At 35.9% G+C, this 23,107-nt stretch overlaps 1 protein-coding gene across 4 annotated transcripts in view; it reads left to right on the top strand.

The window, feature by feature from the left end:
* Window positions 1–23,107, top strand: part of galnt1 (UDP-N-acetyl-alpha-D-galactosamine:polypeptide N-acetylgalactosaminyltransferase 1) — a 237,148-nt gene that overhangs the window by 118,462 nt on the left and 95,579 nt on the right. For all 4 annotated transcript variants that reach the window (XM_073926065.1, XM_682380.9, XM_073926067.1 and 1 more), the window contains one exon: window positions 12,633–12,801. In XM_073926065.1, the coding sequence (XP_073782166.1) occupies window positions 12,633–12,801 (169 nt within the window). The remainder of the gene's footprint in view (window positions 1–12,632; window positions 12,802–23,107) is intronic.

Genomic DNA, 23,107 nt, shown 5'->3' on the forward strand with positions numbered 1-23,107 from the left:
TAAGTTTGATTGTGGTGTTTACATGTTTACACTTGGAGAGCAGGATTTACAGCAGATTTTTCAGTCCATAATATTGTAGTCATATTAATGTACAGCAAAATTTATTAACTTAGAAATCATTTGACTAAGGTTCGTCTTTAAACACTGAAAGAGTACTGCTAACGATACAAACTAACTTTGCCTCTGAATAAACAAACAAAAAGCACTGATCGCTTACTTACCAAATCTGTAGAAACAGGACAATCAACACCAACTGGAGCTGCGTCTTTATTAAAAGGAGAAGAGCGGCAAATCCGGATTTCACCATTTCCAGATGAGAAAAGCTCTCGGGTAAAAAAAAAAAAAATTTCCTTAGACTTGTATTTCTGTTGAGCGTTGCGTGCACTGTAATCCACACGTGAGTCCAGCTGCGCTCTCATAGAGGGAAAATGAAAACAAAACCTTCATTGCAGCAAATTATAAACGCAACACTGACGACCCGTAACTCCAAACAATTCATGTTCTCCCGCTTGGCAACGCAACGCAACGTATCGTCTCTCTGCTGTCTGAACACTGTAACAGGTAACAACAGTCTTCAAAGCTATCATGCATATTAATGAGGTTGCACCGCATACACAATAGAGTTCGCTGATTTGTTTGAACCAAGTCTTACTCATAAATGAATGCAGCACACTCATAGATAATAAGGTACTTCCAGGTACAGACGTCCAGTCTACATGCTGGAATACACGCTAAGATCTCATGGCCATGACGCAGGTTTTAAAAATTCGTTTCAAACCGAAAAAAGTAACAAGGGGGTGGAGCCACGAGCTCCCCACGCTCTATGTCTGGCAAGAGACAGGCAGACAGAGAGAAGCAACATGAGTGAGAGGACCAGCATTCAGCCGCAAAATCATTTGTGTCTTTGTATAGTTTTACAGCCAACTGTGTGCTAGTTTAAAGTGCCGGGCTTGTACAATGAGACTAACGCCTGTTTCACACCGCAAGCGTCAGCGGCGCGTGAGCAGAGCGTGAGCAGCGCGTGTGTTTTCGGCGTCCATGTTAACAGATTAGAGCTTTCATACTGCACGCAGCAGCAGCGCGTCAGAGCGAGGCGTGAGCGTCGCCGAAGCAGCAGTGCAGCGATAGTTTCGGCGCTGGGTCTATTTTTGACGCGCTGCTCACGCTCAATTAAAGTGACAGTGCATTGAGAATGACCAAAACACATTGAATGACAGTAAAAACTAACAATTTTACCCAATAAATACGTTAATAATGTCAAATGGTTTATATATAGTCATTCAAATGAACTTAAAATGATTAAAAACGGCAACAAACATTTATTTAGGCCCGAACTACAAAACCAAATGTAAAACTATTTTACAATCAGTTTTGCTTAAGTTGCACACTAGTGTTGTAGGAGAGGGGAAATGGAATATTTACGGGATTTGTAGTCCATAGCGAAGTGTATTGTGGGTAGTGTAGTGCGACACGCATGCTGGATGATGTGAGCTCGCTGTGTTCTGTGCAGCTAGCAGAGCAAGAAAGTTTTAATCGGCTTTGTTTTATGTTCACTCGAATTATTCCTACCGGGAGCTGTTTGCACTGTGAATCTGACAACACGAAAATAAGTAAAAGAATGTCATGCAGTTATTACTTTTGTCCGTCTCATCATCTGCACGAGCATGAATTTACGAGCTGTTATTCTGCCGCTGGACATTACTGAAGCGGAGAAAGCAACACTAGTTTGATCATGTATAAATATCATTATAACTATATTGTATAAATATGATTATAACTAGGTCTACAGCAACCTGATAAACAAAAAACAAATGACATGATATCACAGGCGATTGTCTTCTGACTGTAGACAATTCTCATATAAGTTAGCTTTAGAAGCATACAGTACTATTTGATCTATAAAATTTGTAAAATAAACATTTGCAGGTTAATGAAACAGCATAGGAGGGGCCTTGGTACAGATGAAAAGTTTAAAAAGTGTATTTGTATATAGAGGGGTAACTAGATAGAATAGACAGAGATAGGTTGATCTCAGCAGCAGCTGCCGAAGAGCTGCGCGCTGCAGACGCAGCTGGTGTGAAAGGCAAACGCCTGCGTGCTGCTACTGCTCGACATACGCGCTGCTCACGCTCTGCTCACGCGCCGCTGACGCTTGCGGTGTGAAACAGGCGTAATAACCACACACTGAATTAACTTTGACTGAGGCACCGGATGCGCCGCTCGTAGCCGAGACACGGCACACCAGACACGCACATTTGGATGTTATTTAAAATGAAACTATTCAAATATAGCTCTGTGGCGTGGCAGAATCTCAAAGTGTCTCGAATCATGGCAGGGTGCTGTGAACAGCCGCCGACTTGAAGCACCGTTGTGTGTAACCTGATAGAAACCTATGTTTAGAATTCTAAAATCCATGGCCCTGCGTGGCGCAGAGCAGTGCTTCTGGTGTGCGACCTGCAGGCAAGTTCGTTATTTTGTTTCCAATGGAGAGACGCGCAAATGAGGCAACGCGCTACTAGTTAGGATCACAGGGAGCTTCTGTGACCGCGAGAAATGCAAACGGCTGAAGTTTAAGGTAGATGGAATGAAACGTACATATGTTTGCAAACCTACCTAAAGTTACAAACAATAATTCCGATTAGAGCGATCATGTGGAGAATATTGATCTTATGTTGAGCCCAATGAGCATTACATCTAAAAATAGAGCAAGGGTGTTCCTTTAGTGATATCGCTTTGACTCACACGCTGAAAATGGCAGACGTGAAACAACAAACTTAGGATATGGTGATATGCACCTGTCAATCAATATTGGTGGGCGAGGGGACCGCACTGCTACCTCAAGTTGCAGTCGCTCTGAAAACTGCTCCAATTGGTCCACCGTTTTTATGTGGTTAAATAAAAATAAGGACTGGGTGTGTTTATATCACCCCAATATGACGGTCTATACACTATACCTACACACATGTCTGTCCAAACAGCTTGAAAAGTAGATTTTTTACCATAGGTGCCCTTTAACGTTAATGTGATTAGGTTTATATTGGTCTTTATTCAGCGTAACTCATCCTCTGTGTGTTTGTGTGTCTGTAAGAGTGGTACATCAGAGCGGAGCTCATTAATAATCACAACACGAACCATATATGGTCAATCATTGACCTTCTGAGTCTATGGGAATTTTATGGAGTAATAAATGAGCATATAAAACCATTTCTGGAGATTTTTTGAACCTACCAAAGCCATAAACCTACTATGTGGATATCAGAGAACAATTTAACTTATTAAACCAGTGCAGTATATGGCACAGTTAAGTATAGTCATGAACACACTTGGTTGTAGAGCAAGTTGTTTGACCAATTTTTGTCGTTCATTTCTTCCATATCGGCAGCTGAATCGGAAGTACTAACAATCGAAAAAAACAAGCGCACTTCCGCATTGCAGAATAATGTCAATATAGAGGGAAATAAAGAAAATCCATCAAGAAAGTATGAAGTAGTAATTCACATCCTCTCACAACGCTTTAATTTAGTACAAACTGTCCCCTGTGTGGTCACTGAAGAGCTGCTTTACTTTGACCATCATCTCATAAAACAATAACCCTAAAATAATCCTCTCACCACATTAATAAATCACATTTTCTGCTGCCCATGTGTGTGGCTGTAGTGATGATTATACGATTTTTGCCCCCAGAATCCCTCAGAAAAGTCACTGGATTTTGCTGAGCATGGAAACAGGACAAAGTTGCCTTGTAATGCGCTCAGTCCGAACAGCTAAATCCTGCCCACTCTACACACATGCGATTTAGCCATACAAACACACAAGGCGGACACACGCACACCGAGCTTAAAAACAGGCAGTTTGCCTCTTAGAGCAGATGTAATCTCTCACACTGTTGCAAATCTGACCTTAATCTCACCAAAGCATGCTTTTTGAGTTATTAATGATCAAAGCTCAGTGCTTATCTACCCACATAAAATCCACAAAAACACATAGCACACACAGTACGGCGCAATAAACAATAATGCACATGCACAAGGACATCTAGGCCAGATGCTAGTATCCACATGTACTGTAAATGGGATTTTTTCCAGTCTCAGACTCATATTTGATCCCACAGATAAAAATAACAGACTAAATATTTACTTATGTTAAAAAAGATGCTATATAATTTTGGACACCTCAAATGCCCTTGTTTAAATATTTTCTCAAACTTTCAGGGCCCTGTCACACTGAAAGCACTGTAAAATGAAGCAAATCACAATAAATGCTTCTTTCACACAAAACTAAGTCAAATGCATGCCTATGCGAGAGGTATTGCTCAGCATAAAAATGCATTTTTAGAGGTCTGTCTATTTGGACACTAATCCTGGTCTTTTTTTTTCTAGCATATTAATATTGTCTTTATTTTTTACATTTGCCGCTCCCTTTTTCCTTTTTTCCACTTGGACCTCTTCTTCTGGTTAATATAAAACAGAAAATTAAGATAAAGTTTGGTGCTGCACTAGAAACAAACTATCTGTCACGCTTACGATTTTAAAGAGCCCCCTATTATGAGTTTTTTTTAAATGTAGCATTAAACACAGCTCTAGGTGAAGTGAGATATCCAAGGCTTAAATCTGAAAGTGCACTGTGTTTAAAATTATGGATTCATCTATAAAAGAGTTGACTCATAGTGGTTCGAATGAATTGCTGCGGTAGCCTATCCTAGCCTATCCAAAGATGAGGCTGTGAAGAGTCACAGCCTGCTTACAACGGGGATTCATCGTTTCGAAGGGGGATTTATCGTTTATTAAAGGAAGGATCAGAAAAGACTATTGATGTATGGGACTTTTTCAGAGCTTTACAGGAACTTTACAAGTGTAATTAAAATGGTTGCCTCCTTGTATTCTCTAGCTTGCAAAAATGTATTAATTGTGTTTTGTTACTTGTAACCGCTTATACTGTATCTGGTTAACTCTTTATATTCTCATATCCCGTCTGAAACCACGTTGAAAACGCAGCATATGGCGCTTTGTTTACCAATTTAAATGCGTTTGCGAGCTTGCGATTCACTGCCGTTTGGTCAAGTTTCAAAATAGTTTAGCTTTTGCTACTGTGTGGATTAATACTGAATGTGTGTCACTGTTTTTACTTATGCTTAAAAATAGAGCAATCTGCTGGTGTTTAACTGCATTGCTTTATGAATTCCTGCACACAGAAGTGGGAACACACTTATACTCTGCACTATGATTACTTCAATAATGTTGATAAGATATGGTGGGCATTTCTCTCTGTCCCACGCTGAACAGTCAACCAATCACAACAGACAGGGCAGAGTAGTATCGCGCTAAGGAGAACAATTTGGGAACAATTGAATCACTGAACAAATCATATGGGGGTCGTTGGAATAATTAGGTAAAAATAAATGGATATTATAGGACAATGAAAGTTTTTTAGACCTTGCATGCATATCATATCAGCCCCTAAAACAAAAAACATGACCTATATTAGCATAATAGGGGCTCTTTAATAAATTATTAAACTTACCGTTGAGTCACGTTTTCACTGCAATTCTGACATTTTTGTTGACTTTAACAGAACCTTGTCTGTTCTCAGACACCAAAGTTACAAACACTCATCGTTCATTCTTTTTGTAAATACTTTTCTTCAGCATCTATTCTCGTTTTCAAAACAGCTTTCTGTGCTTTTGTGAAAATGCTGCAGCTCCGGGGGTGTGTATCAAAGCTTAAATGTAATTGTGTGTTCACTTTATTGCAGGATGATGAAAATTAACATTCACACGCTGGTCAATAGATCGTGCCTGTTGTGAATAGCTCCGTATGTATCTCTTGTTTTCATTCAAGAACAGCATTGCATCGTATAATTGTGCTGTTCAATCGGGTTGGCCTCTAAGGCATTTTCACACCTGGGGATTGTTTGCTTTGTTGCAAAACAGTGATTAAAAATGTACAATATTTACAGTTTTTTGTTGGTTTGCTTCACTTTGTCACATGCAAAGCTCTTATTCCTTGGAGTGGCTGACACTGACTTTGAACGACTCCAAATTTTGATCCGAAACACCCATGTCATGTGACTAACTAAAGTGATTCTAAGCATCATGGCATTTCACAACCGTTTCGAAATGTGGAAAACCAGCCAAATTGGCTTATGATTGACAGGGTCAGGAAAAAACCATACAATCACAGTGTTTGCACATAACCTAGCGGGCGGACATAGTGCATCCTGAGTTTGAATCCTGGCATATGGAACTTTCCTGATTCTCTCTTTTTTTCTCAAACTTTGCTTATGTCAATATACTGTGCTGTCAAAAATAAGGCATAAATGCCAAAAGTAATTCTTTAAAAAGGACCTTTTATGCAAAAATCACTTTTATTAGGGGGTTTAACAAAATTTTGTGGCAACAGTGTTTGAATATAGCATCTAATGGTAAAAAATGTATTAATTCTAATGTTAAGTCTAATGTATTAACTATTTTTTATTATCACAATTGATAAAAGCAAACTGCAGGAAACACTTTGATTGACATTACTCTGTTGTTCGTGTTATCAGAGGGAGAAGGTTCTGCCCATTAGTGGCAATCTTTTCCTCATTGGCATAAACAGCCCTGATTGAGAAGCAGTCGTCCGCTATTAGAGCTTTCATCTGCTGAATATAATGTCAACGACTAAGAGGATTATTTAATGTAGAGTTTTAGATGCACAAATGAACACCGAAGTCTCCATAGACTGCCTTATTCTGGGACACTTCTAGGCATGGGCCGGTTTAAGATTCTGACTGCATGATAACCTTGGATAAAAATATCACGGTTTTACGGTATTGTGATTACTCCTCCAAAATATATTATTTTAAGTTGTCTTGGTCAAAAAAAGGAGGTGAGTTAAGGCGCATTGTGCCTTATATGTATATACATAATTTATATATGTATATAAATAAATATGTATTTGGATATAACTCAGCTTTTTTGACTACACTTAGTTATTACTGTTCATTTATTTGTTTGCTGGAAATTAGAACTGAATTTAGAAATAGTTTTGACACAAATCTTTGCGCTCAACAAACAAAAATTAATTACAGTATGTAGGTTAATAGATGTCTGTGCGTACAACACTTTTCCTTATTCAAAGAAGAGAGTGAGAGTAAAAGTAAAGAATGAGGCAACTCATTCTCTCATTCTCGCGCTGCAGATGGTTCGTTTAACTGTTTTCTCACTAGTGAAGCGTTCAGTTTTTCCACTTACAGAGTCTGTGGAACTGGCTCTGAAAGGGAATGGGAGATGAGACTCTGATTGGTTTATTCTCAAAACACACCTATAACTCATTAAGAGAATAAGCTTAACCCTGTTAGACCATGCGCCACAGCGCAGAGCTAATTTTTCTGTTCTTAAAATAGCAAAAGTGGATTCTGATTCGCCCTTAATGCTTTCGCACTCTGCACTTTGGACTTTGCGCCTAGATCGTCAAAATAAAGCCCAATGTATTTTATCTTAAGAAACATTTAAAATCCAGGTGTTCTGATTGTCCCCCACAGTCCAAAGACATATGGTATAAGTGAGTTGGGTAAGCTAAATGGTCTGTAGTGTATTTGTATAAATGAGTGTGTATGGATGTTTTCATTATTCAAATGAATCATTGACTTCTGCTGTCTTTATTAGTGTCTTTAAATCTATTAACAGATTTATTTACAATTTAAAATGGCATATTTGGACATACTTTCTGCTATAGATACTGTTGTCCTAAAAACAACAACAACAGCAAAACAAAAAACATCAATAAAAATATCTTACACATACCTTAGGAACAGTATAGCAGAAAATGTTGGTGGTTTTAAAACCTTGACTTTTCCAAACCGCGGTATACCTTGAAAACGGTTATCATCCCATGCCTAGATGCTTCTTTTGACATTTTTAGTTTTTCACACAGATAATGTTAGTCCTTTTTTGAATCTGACACTAGGCTGACATACTGTATAGGCGTTTGTAGCTCTGCCCTCTTTTGAAAATTGCTCAATTTCATTTGCTCAATTTCATTTAAATTTAAGATGCGTCACTATAATGGCAAAATCTGGCTCAAAGCCTCACAGGAGCAGTTTAAAAGAGTTATAAAACATTTTTTGTGTGGTATTTTGAGCTGAGATTTCACATAAACACTCTAGGGACACCAGAGGTTTATCTTACATCTTGTAAAAAGGGACATAAAAGGTCCCCTTTAAACAAAGCTATATGTACAAAAGGGCAGACATCATGGTGTGATATGTTTTATTTATGTTAATTTTTCATGACCCTAATAACATATTTATTCACAAACAAAGTTAACTCAGATGTCAGACAGATGTTACAGCACATGAAGCAGTAAAAAAGAAGAGGGGTCTGGATGCAGGCCTGGTGTAGTGCAATCTGAGCTGCATTCAATGTTTTTTAATGCGTTCACCAAACCCCACCCCTAACCCTACCCATTACAGTGACGTCACTCACTCCATTGAGTGCATTGTGTCTGGCATTGCATCGCTGAGTGATGCAGTCCCAGCTTGCATCATAAAGGCTGAATCCAGTTACTATTGGTAAAAAGCACACATTTAAAATTAATAAAATAGGTTCACCCTGGATTTGAACTCAAGATGATAGCATTGCCGTCACTATCAACACTATTCCTCCTATTTATCAATTTGCACTTCTTTGTTAAAAGGCAGTACTTAAATAGAACTTCTTTGTTAGGGCAGTACTTAAATATATGACCACTAGGTGTCAAAATGTTTTGAGGTCTTGACACATTCACTTTAACTGTCTCACAATGATTCACTCTGCCCACCATTGTATATCTCATTGGTTAAAGCCCACTTTGGGGTTTGGTTCATAGTCGTCAGAAGAGATAAACAGCAGCTTCCTGTGCTTGTTGTGACTTTACTTGTAGCTGTTGTGATTTTACTTCATAATTTTGAACAAGAATGAATGATTTATTGGTATTTTTGCATTTTTTCAAATAAGTCTTTTGGATTATGATTTTCCAACCAATTTTCAGGGTTTTCACTTTGTCCTTACTCCAGGTTAACTCGTGATTCATTCTGAGGGTCATTACTCATACAAAAACAGTTGTTTTCATGCAGTTTATGTAATTCATCATACCAGGGGTCTTCAACAAACTGCACATAAGCTAATAAACTCCTATCATTTCAAGTAGCTTACCCAGATGTACTTCTCACACAGTCAGAAAAGTGACACAGACAGGTGTCCCAATCTAATCTATATTTAGTTTTAAATATCACATTGGCTGAAAACTGTCAGGCTGTTAACATTGCTAGATTATGAATTGCCATAATAACATAACACAATGTTGCTACACATGAAAATAATACATCTTTTTTCCATGGTAAAAGTTTATTCGTTTTTATCCTAACCATCCATTTGACCTCTGCGTTATACATAAGCCTGGTCCGTTTGGTCGGATTGAGTGAGCCACTCCAGAGTTTGTTCTCAAGCAGGCCGATTGTTATGGTACAAATCTTATACCAAACTTCCTGGATAAGTTGGCAGTTCATTCAGCTGTGGCGACCCCAGATTAATAAAGGGACTAAGCCGACAGGAAAATGAATGAATGAATAACACCAGAGAAGGTTTGAAGTATTATTTATTAAGTATTTGGATACGATGATATTAATCAAATCATGCAAACAGAGCAAGTGAGTGAAAGCAGAAACTAGGCTATCTTTTTTTCTCTAGGCTAGGCTATCTTTTTTTCTTAAATACAAGTAGAGCTTTATTAGTGTAAGCTGCTGAGCGCAACGAAATATAAGCTATATTTTATTACTTGCTCTTATGTGCTGAATTACTTAACACTTTCCTTAAATATCCTTAAATAAAGGGGGATCACCTATTAAGTGTCATATAGCCTATAGGGCACAAATTATGTTCCATGTCTCTCCGGAGTATTTGGGCTGAATGTTTGACGGCGTCTATCTAAACGAGGATGTTATAAAATACATTTTCTCATTTCTGTCTTTATTTACAAAGAATTTTTGTGGTTTTATATTATGGATTGGTGCGATGGGTCTCTCCGTTCGTGGCAAGACCACTCGATTTTGATGCCAACAGTCGGTCGGTGAGTAAATGAATATGATGAATGAGAACACACAGGCCTGTGCGTATAGACATATAATGTAATGCTGAACAGTAACGGGTCATTTGTTTGTTTCGGTTGTCTTTATTTGAATGGTTTCGTGATGATGTGATGATGTGCTTTATCTCCCTGATTCCCGCTGAAGTGGGCGAGTTGTTTGACGTTTTGATTCGGGGGACGTTCTGGGGGCGGGGTTTCCGTGACGCGCTGCGAGCTACTAGCCAGACAGTGGAAACGTGACATTATTTCAGCCTCACTGCTTAACTTCCCGGGTGATTGGCCCAGCCTGGCCCGATTAAAGCCCTGGCTCGCACTGACCCGTCAGTAAAAATGCGGCTATTGTGTCAGGTTTTGAAACAAATGCTATATAAATTATCATAAAAAATCCTACAAATAAATTGTCATTTACTTTCTCTCACGTTGTTCCAATCCAGAAAGTTCAGAGTTCTCTGTCCCATGACTTTTAAGAAGCAGAAGGGTAGTAAAAAAATCTCTGAAGAAGTCCATGTAACTCCAGTCATTCAGCCCTTATTTTATGAGGCGACAGGAATGCATTTCAGGAAGAGTCTTTAAACCGAGAACATCTGCTCTCCTGTCAACACAAGATGCATACATGGGAGTATGTTCCAGGGGGTGATTCACAAGTAAAAGAATTGTTTTAAATTTGTTATTTTACCTATCTATTTATTTACTTATTTATTAATTAATTAATTAATTAATTTTTTTATGTATATAAAAAGGAAATAAAGTAGCTATTATAAATGCTCTTAGGATAGAAACCACTCAGATTTTATTACCAATATTTATGTTCTGAATTTTTATGTTTGAATTTATGTTCTTGATGATTAAATGATTTCAATTTTTTCACGACACTGATGTGTCTTGGCCCATATATATTTTTTAAAATGTTTCATATTCTTCTGTATTCTTCCAGTCGAAATTTTAATGATGTGGTTTTTCATTGAGAAAAAAAAAGAAATTGAATGATGAGCATTAAAATATGATTATTAATTATCTATTCTTTGGCTCATTGTGCTAAATCATCTTAATTCATTTAAAATATAAATAATATTAAAACTGTTAAAACTGACTAAAATAGTTGTCTATACAGTAATTCTGTAAAACAGTTTCATGGATAAAACTAAAGTTTAAACTAAGTTACGGGATTGCACCAGCAAGGTGTGAATAATCTGTAATCTGGAGTGATGTGATAAAAATGCTTCTGTGACAAACCTAGAAAAAACAGAGAAAATCATGTTGTAAAATTTTCTGATGTATCTACAATCCCTGTAGTTATATAAAATGGTAGACAAATATAAGTATTTGGGTGTAATAATTGACAACAAGGTTTCATGGAAATATCATATTGATAGTGTGTGTAACAAGATAAAACAAGGAATCTTTTTTGTGTGTTGTTTTAGATCTTTTGGAGCATCAGAAAAGATTCTTGAACTTTTTTTTTACTGTATGTCTGTACTTATAAGTGTTCTGCAGTATTGTAATTCTGTGTGGTATATGAGTCTGTCCGTGAGTCTAAAAACAAAGTTGATGATTAAAATTTGTTCAAAGTTAGTAGGAAAGCCTCCTGAAAAATGATATAGCCGTTCATATTACAAGAACCTCACAAGGCTGGCAAGCAACATCATTTCAAACCCTAGTCATGTGTTGAATCATGAATTTATACCAGTAAAGTCTAACCGTCGATTTAGAGTCCGAAGTTTTAATAAAGTGAATTTAAAAACAGTAATTTGGCTTGTGTAAAAGGATATTGTGTGTGTGTGTGTGTGTGTGTGTGTGTGTGTGTGTGTGTGTGTGTGTGTGTGTGTGTGTGTGTGTGTGTGTGTGTCTTTGTCTGATAAGTATTTATCATGCTAACATGCAATAACATTTTGAGATGCAAGACTGACAATAAAGGTCTGTATTGCATTATTGTATTGTATTGTATTGTATTCTCCCCTAACCAAAATTACAGGCTATTAACTGGTCTCCTATTTCAAAAAGAGTCTAGTCAGTAAAGTTCACAACATCTACACTCAAACAATTTCTTTTCTCTGCCTGTTCAAGCTACTTATTCAATATGAGTTGAACCAACATTGAATTCTTAAGTTTTGTTCTGAACAATCTAATCGTTTTATGTTTTATTCACTTAAATTTTGTTAAGATGGTTAAGTTAACTTAATTGATTTGTGTTGGGACAACATGCAGGAATTGTGTGGAACCCTGCATTTTTTCACAGTGTACTTAATTTTCAGAGAGAATAACAATACAAGTGTTTTGGCATTTCACGGAATGCAACATTTTTGTACCACTGTGCTGTTGTGGTTAAAAAAAGAGATACAGAATAACAAAATTCTCATATTATGATGTGAATGTATCTACTGTTAGACAGAATAAATACATGAGTGAGATTGTGCTGAGTTTATTTTCTGACAGTCCTCGGGGCCCAAAGTAGCCATAATTGGAGGAACGCCCATACTTCAGTCAAAAGCTAAGGAAACGATCTTAAACCTGTGTGTGTTTGTGTTTCAGCCGTGGTTCAGAGGCCTCATGATGGCCCCGGGGAGATGGGCAAACCAGTGGTCATCGCTAAAGACCAGCAGGAGAAGATGAAGGAAATGTTTAAGATAAACCAGTTTAACCTGATGGCCAGCGAGATGATTGCGCTCAACCGATCATTACCGGACGTCCGGCTCGAGGGGTGAGTGTCTGCTTGTGTTTGATTGCTTCCTTTTCAAAGTGTTTGGTTTACTAGAGACAAATGTCATGCTTGTCACTGGGTATATGAACATTTTGAAATGCAGCTGTGTATGTGTGTGCTCTTTGCTGAGTGAAATGTCTGTGTGGCAGGGAGAGAAATGTAAACATTGATCCGTGAAATGTGTTTATTTTCTGCCCCTCCGATTAATTACCGGAGAGATATTTTTTCTCAGTTGTGTTTGAAGCAAGCCAATAGAATCAACATTTTCAATTAAAAGATAAGAGTGTGTCAATTACAGAGTCACAGTCGTGACCTAACGTCACGCACACACATGCATACATCAGCAAATCCACAACTTTCACCTTGACAAGAATGTGATCTTCTAACTTTTATAACTAAGAGCATGTGCTACTTGTAAACGCAAAACATTGTTGAACCAAAGGCTTGAGGGGAGAATAAAAGTGCTGAACTCTTCCTTTCGAAACAGGATGTGGTGTCTATGTATTTTTTAACCATCTGTAGTTATGTAAATGTGCATGAAGCAGCATTTGGTCAGGTTACTTTAACATACACTGACTGTAAGATGCTTGGAAACTTCCTCTTAATTTTTTAGATTGCTTCTTTCACATCAGAATGTTAGTAAAGTGACTTAAATACTAAATAAATGCCTGCAATGTTAGTATGGAAAGTTTGTATTTTCATGGCAGTCTTGCAGAGAATTTGTCTAATGTAACTAATATATAGAGAAAGAGACCATAAAACATGACATGCTGTCAATATAAAATTAAATGTAAAAGCGAGACATTCTGTCAGTCGTGTGTGCCTTTCTGGTCACCAATTTAGACAGGAAGTGAGAAACTGAGCAAAGTATACTGTAAAGGACATTTTTACTTGTTGCTTGTCTGAAGTAGGAAATGGCACAATAACAGATTAGCATGAATAAATATATTTGTGGTTTTTCTGAGCTGTGCAGTGGGCAGTTCTGTTTTTCTAAATATGATTTTAAGGTCAGTAAATGTATTCCCTTTTTTAGATTTAAAATTTAACCCTATATTTGGCCTATATTTTTACAATTACACTATCGTAGTGTTCCAAGTGCAAAACTTGTTTTCTTTTATAATCAAAATCATTTTACAAGTATTGACCTACAAAGTCTGCCGTGTAGGCATTGGACAATAACCGTTTTTAAGGTATACCGTGGTTTGGAAAAGTCATGGTTTTAAAACTGCCAACATTTTCTGTGATACTGTTCCTAAGGTATGTGTAAGATTTTTTATTTACAGTTTTTTTCTTTTTTTAGTTTTTTAGGACAACGGTGTCTCAAGCAGAAAAGATATGCAAAGATGCCATTTTAAATTGTAAAAGAAATCTGTGTTTTTGAAACTAATGAAGACTGCAGAAGTTATTGATTCATTTGAGTTATTTAGCCTGACCTGTTTACTGCTCCAAAATTCTTTCAAGAAATAAAATGTTGTTTTCAAAGGGGGAAAAGTTTTGCTTTTTACCCAGATTTTTAAAAAATAATATATTTTAGAACAGTGAGCACAATGCCGTGATATCGTGGAACGGGGATATTTTTATCCAAGGTTATCATACCTTCAGAATCTTATACCGGCCCATGCCTACTGCAGTGGATTTATTATAGATTCGAAATACAAATATAGATTCAATAAAAAAATTAGCACTACTTTGTGAAATTAGTTTTTTAATTAAACTCCTTCACTTAAGACACTGGACCATCCGCTATGCAGAATTATTAAACACTGGAATTAATAGAAGTGGAACTACTACATTCTGAGCGTTTGTATACAACAGGGGTGTCAAACTCAATTCCTAGAGGGCCGTAGCCCTGCAGAGTTTAGTTCCAGCCTGCTTCAACACAGGGTTAAAATTAAGGTTGGAACTAAAGACAAAGCTATAGTTTGACACCTGTCATATAAGGCATACAATTTTTGTCACATCACATTTATGTTCGAAGCTTCTATTGAGGGTTTTAAACTTTAAAATGAAATGTCGTCAGTACCAAAAAACTGATAATTATTTTTATTTAGAATTGTACAAGTTCTGCATCGGGAGAGCAAAGTTTTTTCAACGTAGTGAACATGTTGTTTTTGAAAGTTTGATAGACACATTTGCAGTGAACTTGTTTTTGCTATCAGAAAGTATGTGTTTGCTAGCAGAAAGTTGCTAGGCACAAGGAAAAAGTAGCGGGCGCTGAAATGGGTGCTGTCACTTTGACCTTTACAGCCATTCAAGATGGAAATATACAGAACTCTTTTTTGTTTAGTAATTTGAATGAAATAACAATGTTAGAATGAAATATACAGAACACACATTAAATGTCCTGTCAGGTGCTTTAAAATTTACATTTTGTATTCAATGTTTGATGTAATCTCAACTAAAAAATGTAGAGAGTGTGGGACAACTCTTCCCCATTTTAAAAACAGCCAATAGCATTTAGTTGTATTACAGCTCTGCCAATGACAACAGCTGAGGTCAAGCGCATCAAATGAAAGCATCTTAAAATGGGCGGGACATGTCAGATGCTAGAGATGTTTTAATTGGTCAAGATTTGATGAGGAAATGTAGTTGTAGTAACCGTTGATTAATTTAGGTGCAAGTGAGAAACTGCAAGCTTTACATGTTTACAATAGTTTTTTTACCTTCTGAACAGAATTGTGTCACTGTTTTGGAGCACACTAATAGACAAGCTTAAAATGAACTGACTGAAACTAACATCAACATTTTTGTTTTTTATTTTCACGGGACCTTGAAGGACAAGTCAAGGTACTCTAGTTATATGGGTTTTATTTTAACAAAGGTATTAAATTAAAAGTGGTCAAAATGACTGCCTCTGTATTTCCAGTGTTAATATGTCACAGTCATCCAATCTTAAGTCTTTTTTAAACTCCTGTTACCCTGCTGGAATTCACCACATCAAATATTAGCTGCTAATGTTTGTATTGTAGAGGTCAGATTACAGTGTGTGCATAGCGAGCGAATGTGTATTTTTCACACTCACTAATATACCTCTATTTCTGTTATGCTTCACAATATGAAGTCCACCGAGGTGAGACAGAGAAAAGGAAAGATGTGTGGAGAAGATGTCACATTCGTCCTTGAGAAAAAGCGAAGCAAAGGACGTTTATGTTTGTGTGAATTTGCGACGCTTCTTTTGTTCTGTGAGATATCAGTCCTCTAACAGCTCTGCCTCAGTTCCCACTGCACTAAATAATGCGCCGTTTGTCCTTCTGCACTGGACACGCACACTTTCCAAAGACCTTGCCTTAAATATTTACGGTTTTAATAAGTCCCTGGTCGTTCTGTCTTTCAAGGCGCGACCATGGAAACTCTTCCACCGTGACAATAATGTCACTCGGAGTCTCTGAGCCAAGCAAAGCAGGAGCACGTCTATGAAGCAGACGTAATATTCACACACTCTCTCATACAGCCGCGCGTCAGGCATTACGTCAAGTGTGTTTAATGAACTAAATCGTTTGCATATGCATCCTGGCGGTGTCTGGAGCACTGATAAATCACTGGGTCACCGGAGGGAACTAACTGCAGGCCTGATAAAAACGCCTGGATTATTGGTGTCTAATGAGTTTTATAATTACGTGGTGTTGGATTTCACCCTCTGTATTTTTGAAAATGAATAGATTTTTTTCAAATGATTTGTATGATGGAAATGCTGTTCTTTTGAAATTTATACCTATCAAACTGCAGTTTTTAGAGTCAGTTTAAACAAGTGGATTAAGCAGCAATGTTAAAGTTAGGGTTTTCGGTACTTGTTGAAAGTGTCCTTCTGTATGTATGTGTGTATATTCAGTTGAGGGCAACATTTTTGTTTTTGTATTAGAATTTTTTAATCTTAAAAGATATTTCTCACACTGTTAACCCTTACTGTAGATTATGCAGTAAATAACTGTAAAATAGCCAGCGTTTAGCTGTAATGAAAGGAAACAGTATTTTACTGTAAAAGGAGCAGGATTTGTATGAAATTCTGTAGTCCAAAGAATAAATTACAGTAATTTACTCTATGTACCATTACAGATATTTACTGTGATAATAAATGGTAAATTACTGTTCAACCATTACTGCCCCATCTACTCTGATGCTTTATGTTGCTATTTTATATTTATTTTATCTCTGTGTTTTCTTTGGTTCCTTTTATGTTTTTAACATTGAGTATCAGGAGTCAACCAATGCCACAGAGCTTATTAAAAGGTAAGTGTAAGATATGGACAAAATGCATTTAAAGGCAAAAATATTCACACAGAGCAAAGAAATTGTCACAATATTTTTTATAACTTTGTTTACTTTTTCTATAATTAATCTAATTTAATTGCCTAGTTTGACCTATAGTTAAGATTTTAAATGGCACTTTCAACTGAATATTAGTATTTTGCCAAATAACTAGTAAAAATGTGTTATTAAATATATATATATATATATATATATATATATATATATATATATATATATATATATATATATATATATATATATATATATATATATATATATATATCTTAAACAACACGCACATACATTTTTGCAGAGACTCAATGAATTTGTCTGGAAAACTGGCAAGTAAAAGTGCCATTAACAGTATAAAGGCTTTCCTAAATAAATGTATAAATCATGATCTTTGTTGTGTTTTTTATTATTTTTTACTACAGATTTGGAACGACATGAGAATCAGATTATTTTTATATTTATTTTTTTGCTTTGGATGAAGTTTGTATATTGTTATGGTTTTTATTGAACGATATGTGCATAACTGAGATAAATGTAGGCAGTTGCTTTGAAAATATGCTATGTACCAGGGGTGTCAAACTCCTGAAAGGCCACAGCCTAGTAGAATTTAGTTCCAGCCCTGCTTCAACACACTACCTTTAGATTTAGTTTGATCAGGTGTGTTTAATTAGTATAACTGCACTGTTACTCTGTAGATTGTGCAGTAAATAACTGTAAACAAATAATGATTTAGGCATCACCACACACTCCCACAGGCTTTCCGTCTTTTTCTAAACACAAAGGTGTTAGAAAGAGTTTTCAGAAAATGCTGGCCCTTTAAGAGAGCCAGGTGTTTGATTTGTTTACTGCTGAGTGTGCTCTATTCTCTGTCCATCAATTCAGATGTAGAGTCTGATATGTTTTAGGCTTTAAATAAGAATCTAAAATGAGTAAGTAAAATGTGTTCAAATGTTTTTGAGGGTTTATAAAATAAGGCTGTGTTTTAAGTTATATTGTTGTTATCTTAAACTGTGTACTTGAAAGCTACATTGTTAGCTAGTTAGCCTCTCCTCATATAACTTCTTACATTATTTTTGTTTAAGTATATGTATTTATTTTATATTGCACACTGCCATAATGTACAGATGCTAACAGTTTCTGGCAACTAAGCCAAAATTAAATTCCATCATCTCAGTAAGGTAACATGTGCACATCATCACAGGGAATCACAAAAACATGATACACATAGCCATCCACACACAAAAGCTCCCCTGTCCGGTCCCAGGTTGTGAGTTTGTTGCTAAGTATTTTTCAGAGCAGTGTTTCCACCTATGAATTTATATTTGAAACAATAAAAAAGTTTGTTGTCATGAGATAATTATAACAATAAAAGATTGGATCCTTTGGTTTTTCGGTGTTGCCAACTTTATTTTTGTTTTCTATAATTATTTTAAACTTTTTGAGATTTGACACAGTTTTTAATTATTTAAAACTTTAAAATGTAAAATAATTGTTTTGTTTTTTGCTGTTCAGTTTTTTTTTTTTTTTTTGCATGGTCAGCATTGAGGAGAGAGTAACACATTTCACTGCAGCACTTTGTGTGTGTGTGTGTGTGTGTGTGTGTATGTTTATTGGATATGTGATTGTGATAAATGATAGCAGTTGCTTTAAAAGTATGCTATATACCAGGGGGTGCTTAATCCTGTTTCTGGAGATCTACCTTCCTGCAGATTTCAGTTGCTATCCATATCAAACACACCTATTAACCAATTAATTACGATCTGAACACCACGTGATAATTACAGGCAGGTGTGTTTGATATGGGTAGCAACTGAAATCTGCAGGAACGTAGATCTCCAGGAACAGGATTAAGCACCCCTGCTATATACCATGGGGGTCAAACTCCAAGTTACTGGAGAACTGCAGGGCAGCAGAGTTTAGTTCCCACCCTGCTTCAACATTACCTGTAGATTTATAACGAGCCTTAATTAGTTTGATCAGGTGTGTTTAATTAGAGTTACAGCTTAAAGTCCCGGTCACACTGCACTTTTCTCCCTTTAGACTTCCATTCATACGCATGTGAATGCTGCAGACCTGGAATGCATGCTCATGCGACAAATTTTACAGTTTGCAGCATTGGAAAGTTCAAATTTGGAGAACTCTGAACTGTGAAATCACATCATGTGATTGCTTGAGACTAATCAAAGATCAAACCATGACCTCTCTGAACAAAAATTATGGACCAGTTGCTTGCTTTTTCAATCTCTAAATATTTTGTTTAATCCCACTCCTTTTCGCAGAGCCATATGACAGAATTTTGCATGCTTAAACGTTAGTTTGACTGCAGCCTTGCTGTGCAGACCTGTGGCTCAGTAATATGTAAGATGATATTTATATCTGCTGATTTCTTAATTTTTTTATAGGTTTTCTGTTTTATATTTGTTTGCTGCCAAAACAATAAAATAAATTTGTCAGAATTTACAACTTAATTTAAAGAATTAATAAAAGGCAAGAATACTAATTAATTTTAGTAACACCTTGACATACTATTGTGTATGCAGTATAATGCTGTGAGTTGTAACACTACAGTACAGTAATTAACTGTACACAGTTTCCAGTTAGTTACCACTACTGCTCTATTACAGTGATTAACTGGCAACACTGTTGCCAGCTATTCACTGCAATGGTTCGGTTACAGTAAACAACTGGCAACACTGTTGCCAGCCACTCACTGTAATGGTTCAGTTTCAGAAATTAACTGGCAACACTGTTGCCAGTTACTTACTGTAACCAAACTTTTACAGTGAGTGGCTGGCAACAGTGTTGCCAGTGTTCTACTGTAAAAAAGCCTGGTAAGGTCTAACAGTGCAAGTGCTTAATGGAGCTTTTTTTTCAACACTTTCTTTTTAAAATGTTTTTTTTTGGTAACACTTTACAATAAGGTTCATTAGTTAATGCATTTACTAACATGAACTAATCATGAACAACACATGTACAGCATTTATTAATCATAATTGAACATTTACTAATGCATTATTAACATCCAAGTCCATGCTTGTTAACATTAGTTAATGCACCATGAGTTAACATGAACTCACAATGAACAACTGTATTTTCATTAACTAACGTTAACTAGCATAAACAAATACAGTAGTAAATGTATTGTTCATTGTTTGTTCATGTTAGTAAATGCATTTATTAACATTTACTAATGAACCTTATTGTAAAGTGTGACTGTTTTTTTTTTATATAATTATTTTGGGGGGTTTTCACCTTTAATGGACAGGACAGTATAGAGTGTTGACGGGAAAGTGTGGGGAGCAGAGAGAGGGGAAGGATCGACATACAGTAGGACCTCAAGGCGGCAATTGGGTCACTTTGAGCACCAGAGTGGATGTGGTGACGCACTAACCACTACACCATTGGCACTGACATTCTATAATAGTTTTAATAACTAAATTCTTTTGTCTATACATTTATATCAGTACATGATATTTTACTTACGCTTAAAGTGCAATTTAAAGGCTTAAGTATACACTCTCTTGTAAAGCTACAAAACCTGTCTCTGGGGTGGTACAAAAAATTACACTTCCAATTCAGTTCAATTAAATAAACTTTACTGTCTATTACATAGGGGTTAGAAAATTGTCTTTAGACTCAACAACAAAACATAAATACACTTACACAATTATTTTTAAAAATCCCATGTAAAAAATCCTATTTAAAAAACAATAGCAGTAGGAATAAATGTCTTTTAGTACTTAGCCTTTTTTGCTAAAGGGACTTCATAACGTCTAGATGGAAGTCACTTATGGACCGTTTCCACTGACTGCTACAGTACGGTACGGTATGGGTCGGCACAGGTCATCTTTTATGACTGTATTGCAGAAAGTTTTAGTTAACGTCATTCTCGCTTGAGAAAATCTTTCTTAAAGAAAAGCTATACGGGTCGTTTACATATCATATGAGAAGCCCTTCTCACGAAACAGATGCTTTATACACATAAATACTTGTGTATAAATGTTCATTACTAACCTTTCTATCAACATCATTTAATTATAACTGCAGATCAATGATAGCCTACCATAACGTCTGCAATTATATAAAATAAATAAATGCAACATATATGAACACATACATACCCTTACAGTCTCTGATATGTTACCAATTACAGAAAACATACACAGCAGACATTTAGTCCGTATTTTGGTTCAAAAACAGCACGCAACATATAGCCCAATCAGTGCAAGCCTCTCCTCTATCTTTAATCTTAACCAGCACATGTAACCTCTGTTAGAGAGTAATTCCGTCATTTTGACTTCATAATAGTCCAAAAGGTGATGATAATAGTTAAACATGACTTTAGGTTTAGTGTGCTGAAAGAATCGTTTACTCTTTTGTTTTTTTGCGCTTCACTCTCTCGTTTGTCCGATTCTGAAAGAATGCCAGAAGGATGCTTCAATAATCACACGCACATTATTATCATCGGCTCAAAAAGTTTGTTATTTCAAATATAGACACGCACGCCAGGAACCATGTAAAGGATGGGAAGAGTCTTTCAAAATAGTGCAGGTTTTTCTTTTTGTTGCTGCTATAAATAAATGAGTGAGAGTGTCTGTCTCTCACCAATTATTTTACTCACTATGTTTACTAACATTAAAATTTTACTATTGCTTTTAACAGAGATTGAGTTAAACCAGGCTACAATGTTAAAAGTAAAGACATATTCATATACGACAATCAAAATGTCCTTCTTAATATTAATAACTGCTGCTGAGCCTTTTAAAAAACATTGTCTTAGTGTTTATCAAAAGAGAATCGAACTCACCTGTTCAACTTCCTCCCCATTAATTAGCGAAGAGTCACACAACCAGTGACCACTCCAGTGACAGGTTTTGTACCTTTATTCCTGAAAGTTTAATAAATAATGGTATTTTTGCTATTTACAATTAATTTTTTTTTAATTATTATTATTACATTGCTATTTTGAAAGAAGTTATATAAATAATATAATATATAAATAATACATTAATAATTATTTGTAGTATTTTATTTGAAACCTAGAAGAGAAGTTATAAGAACTTTATAAATTAAAAGAAATATGTATATATTTATATCTAAAATCTTTTTTGGAAGGCCTGTTGCATGCCTGTGAATGTGTGTATTTGCATATCTCTGCACATCTTGCTCATTACGTGTCAGTCAGCAGCATGTTCTATGCAAACTTACGAAGAAATAAAAGGAACAGCAACATGCAAATCGTATGTGGACCTAAGACCCAATATCCTGAATTAACACTGTATGGTTTCCCCCAGCAGCGTCTCTCACCATGCCTCAGTTTAAAGGCTTTGCTGTATATTTTCATCATGTTTGGAGGAGCTGTGACTTTGGACAGAACTGTTATGCTTTTAAAACTAGCTTGCTGTTGCTAGTGTTTCCAAAAATGCATATAGCTTTTTTCTTGACCAACATTTCTATCAACACTCATAAGTGTTTACTTCAGTAAGTAAGAAAAACATCACAATTGTTTACATCACACTATTTGTTTAATTGATCTGATTTTAACAGGTGCTTTGTCAAACTGTGTTTGTTCTGGTAGATGTGTTTGGAGGTGACAGATAATCTTTGTCTATAGTTTCTTTAGCAGTGTTTTAGAATGCCCACAGTAGTCTTATTATGAAAATCCTGTTTATACATAATTTAATATATTTTAATTTGTAAATATGATCCTGTTACTAGGGTTGTCGCGATACCATTAATTTATGTCATGATACTATACCAGCTGAAGTATTGTAATACCAAGTAGTATTGCGATGCTGTAAATCATAATAAAATCCATAAAATAAAGAAAATTGTCAGAAATACTATATTTTATTTGTTATAATAGGCCTACTTGAATTGAACCAATAATTCCCTTATTATTGAAAAAAGTATTTGCACGTCTCTTCACCTAAAATGTATTCGTACCAAGAAAAATACATTAAAATAAAGATAAGAATTATACCAAAAGAAATTCCTTACAAATAGAGCATTTTTCCAACAAACTTAGGCTATATGAAGTAGTCAT

This window comes from Danio rerio, chromosome 16 (assembly GCF_049306965.1).
Source record: "Danio rerio strain Tuebingen ecotype United States chromosome 16, GRCz12tu, whole genome shotgun sequence".
In the NCBI taxonomy this organism is placed as follows: Eukaryota; Metazoa; Chordata; class Actinopteri; order Cypriniformes; family Danionidae; genus Danio; species Danio rerio.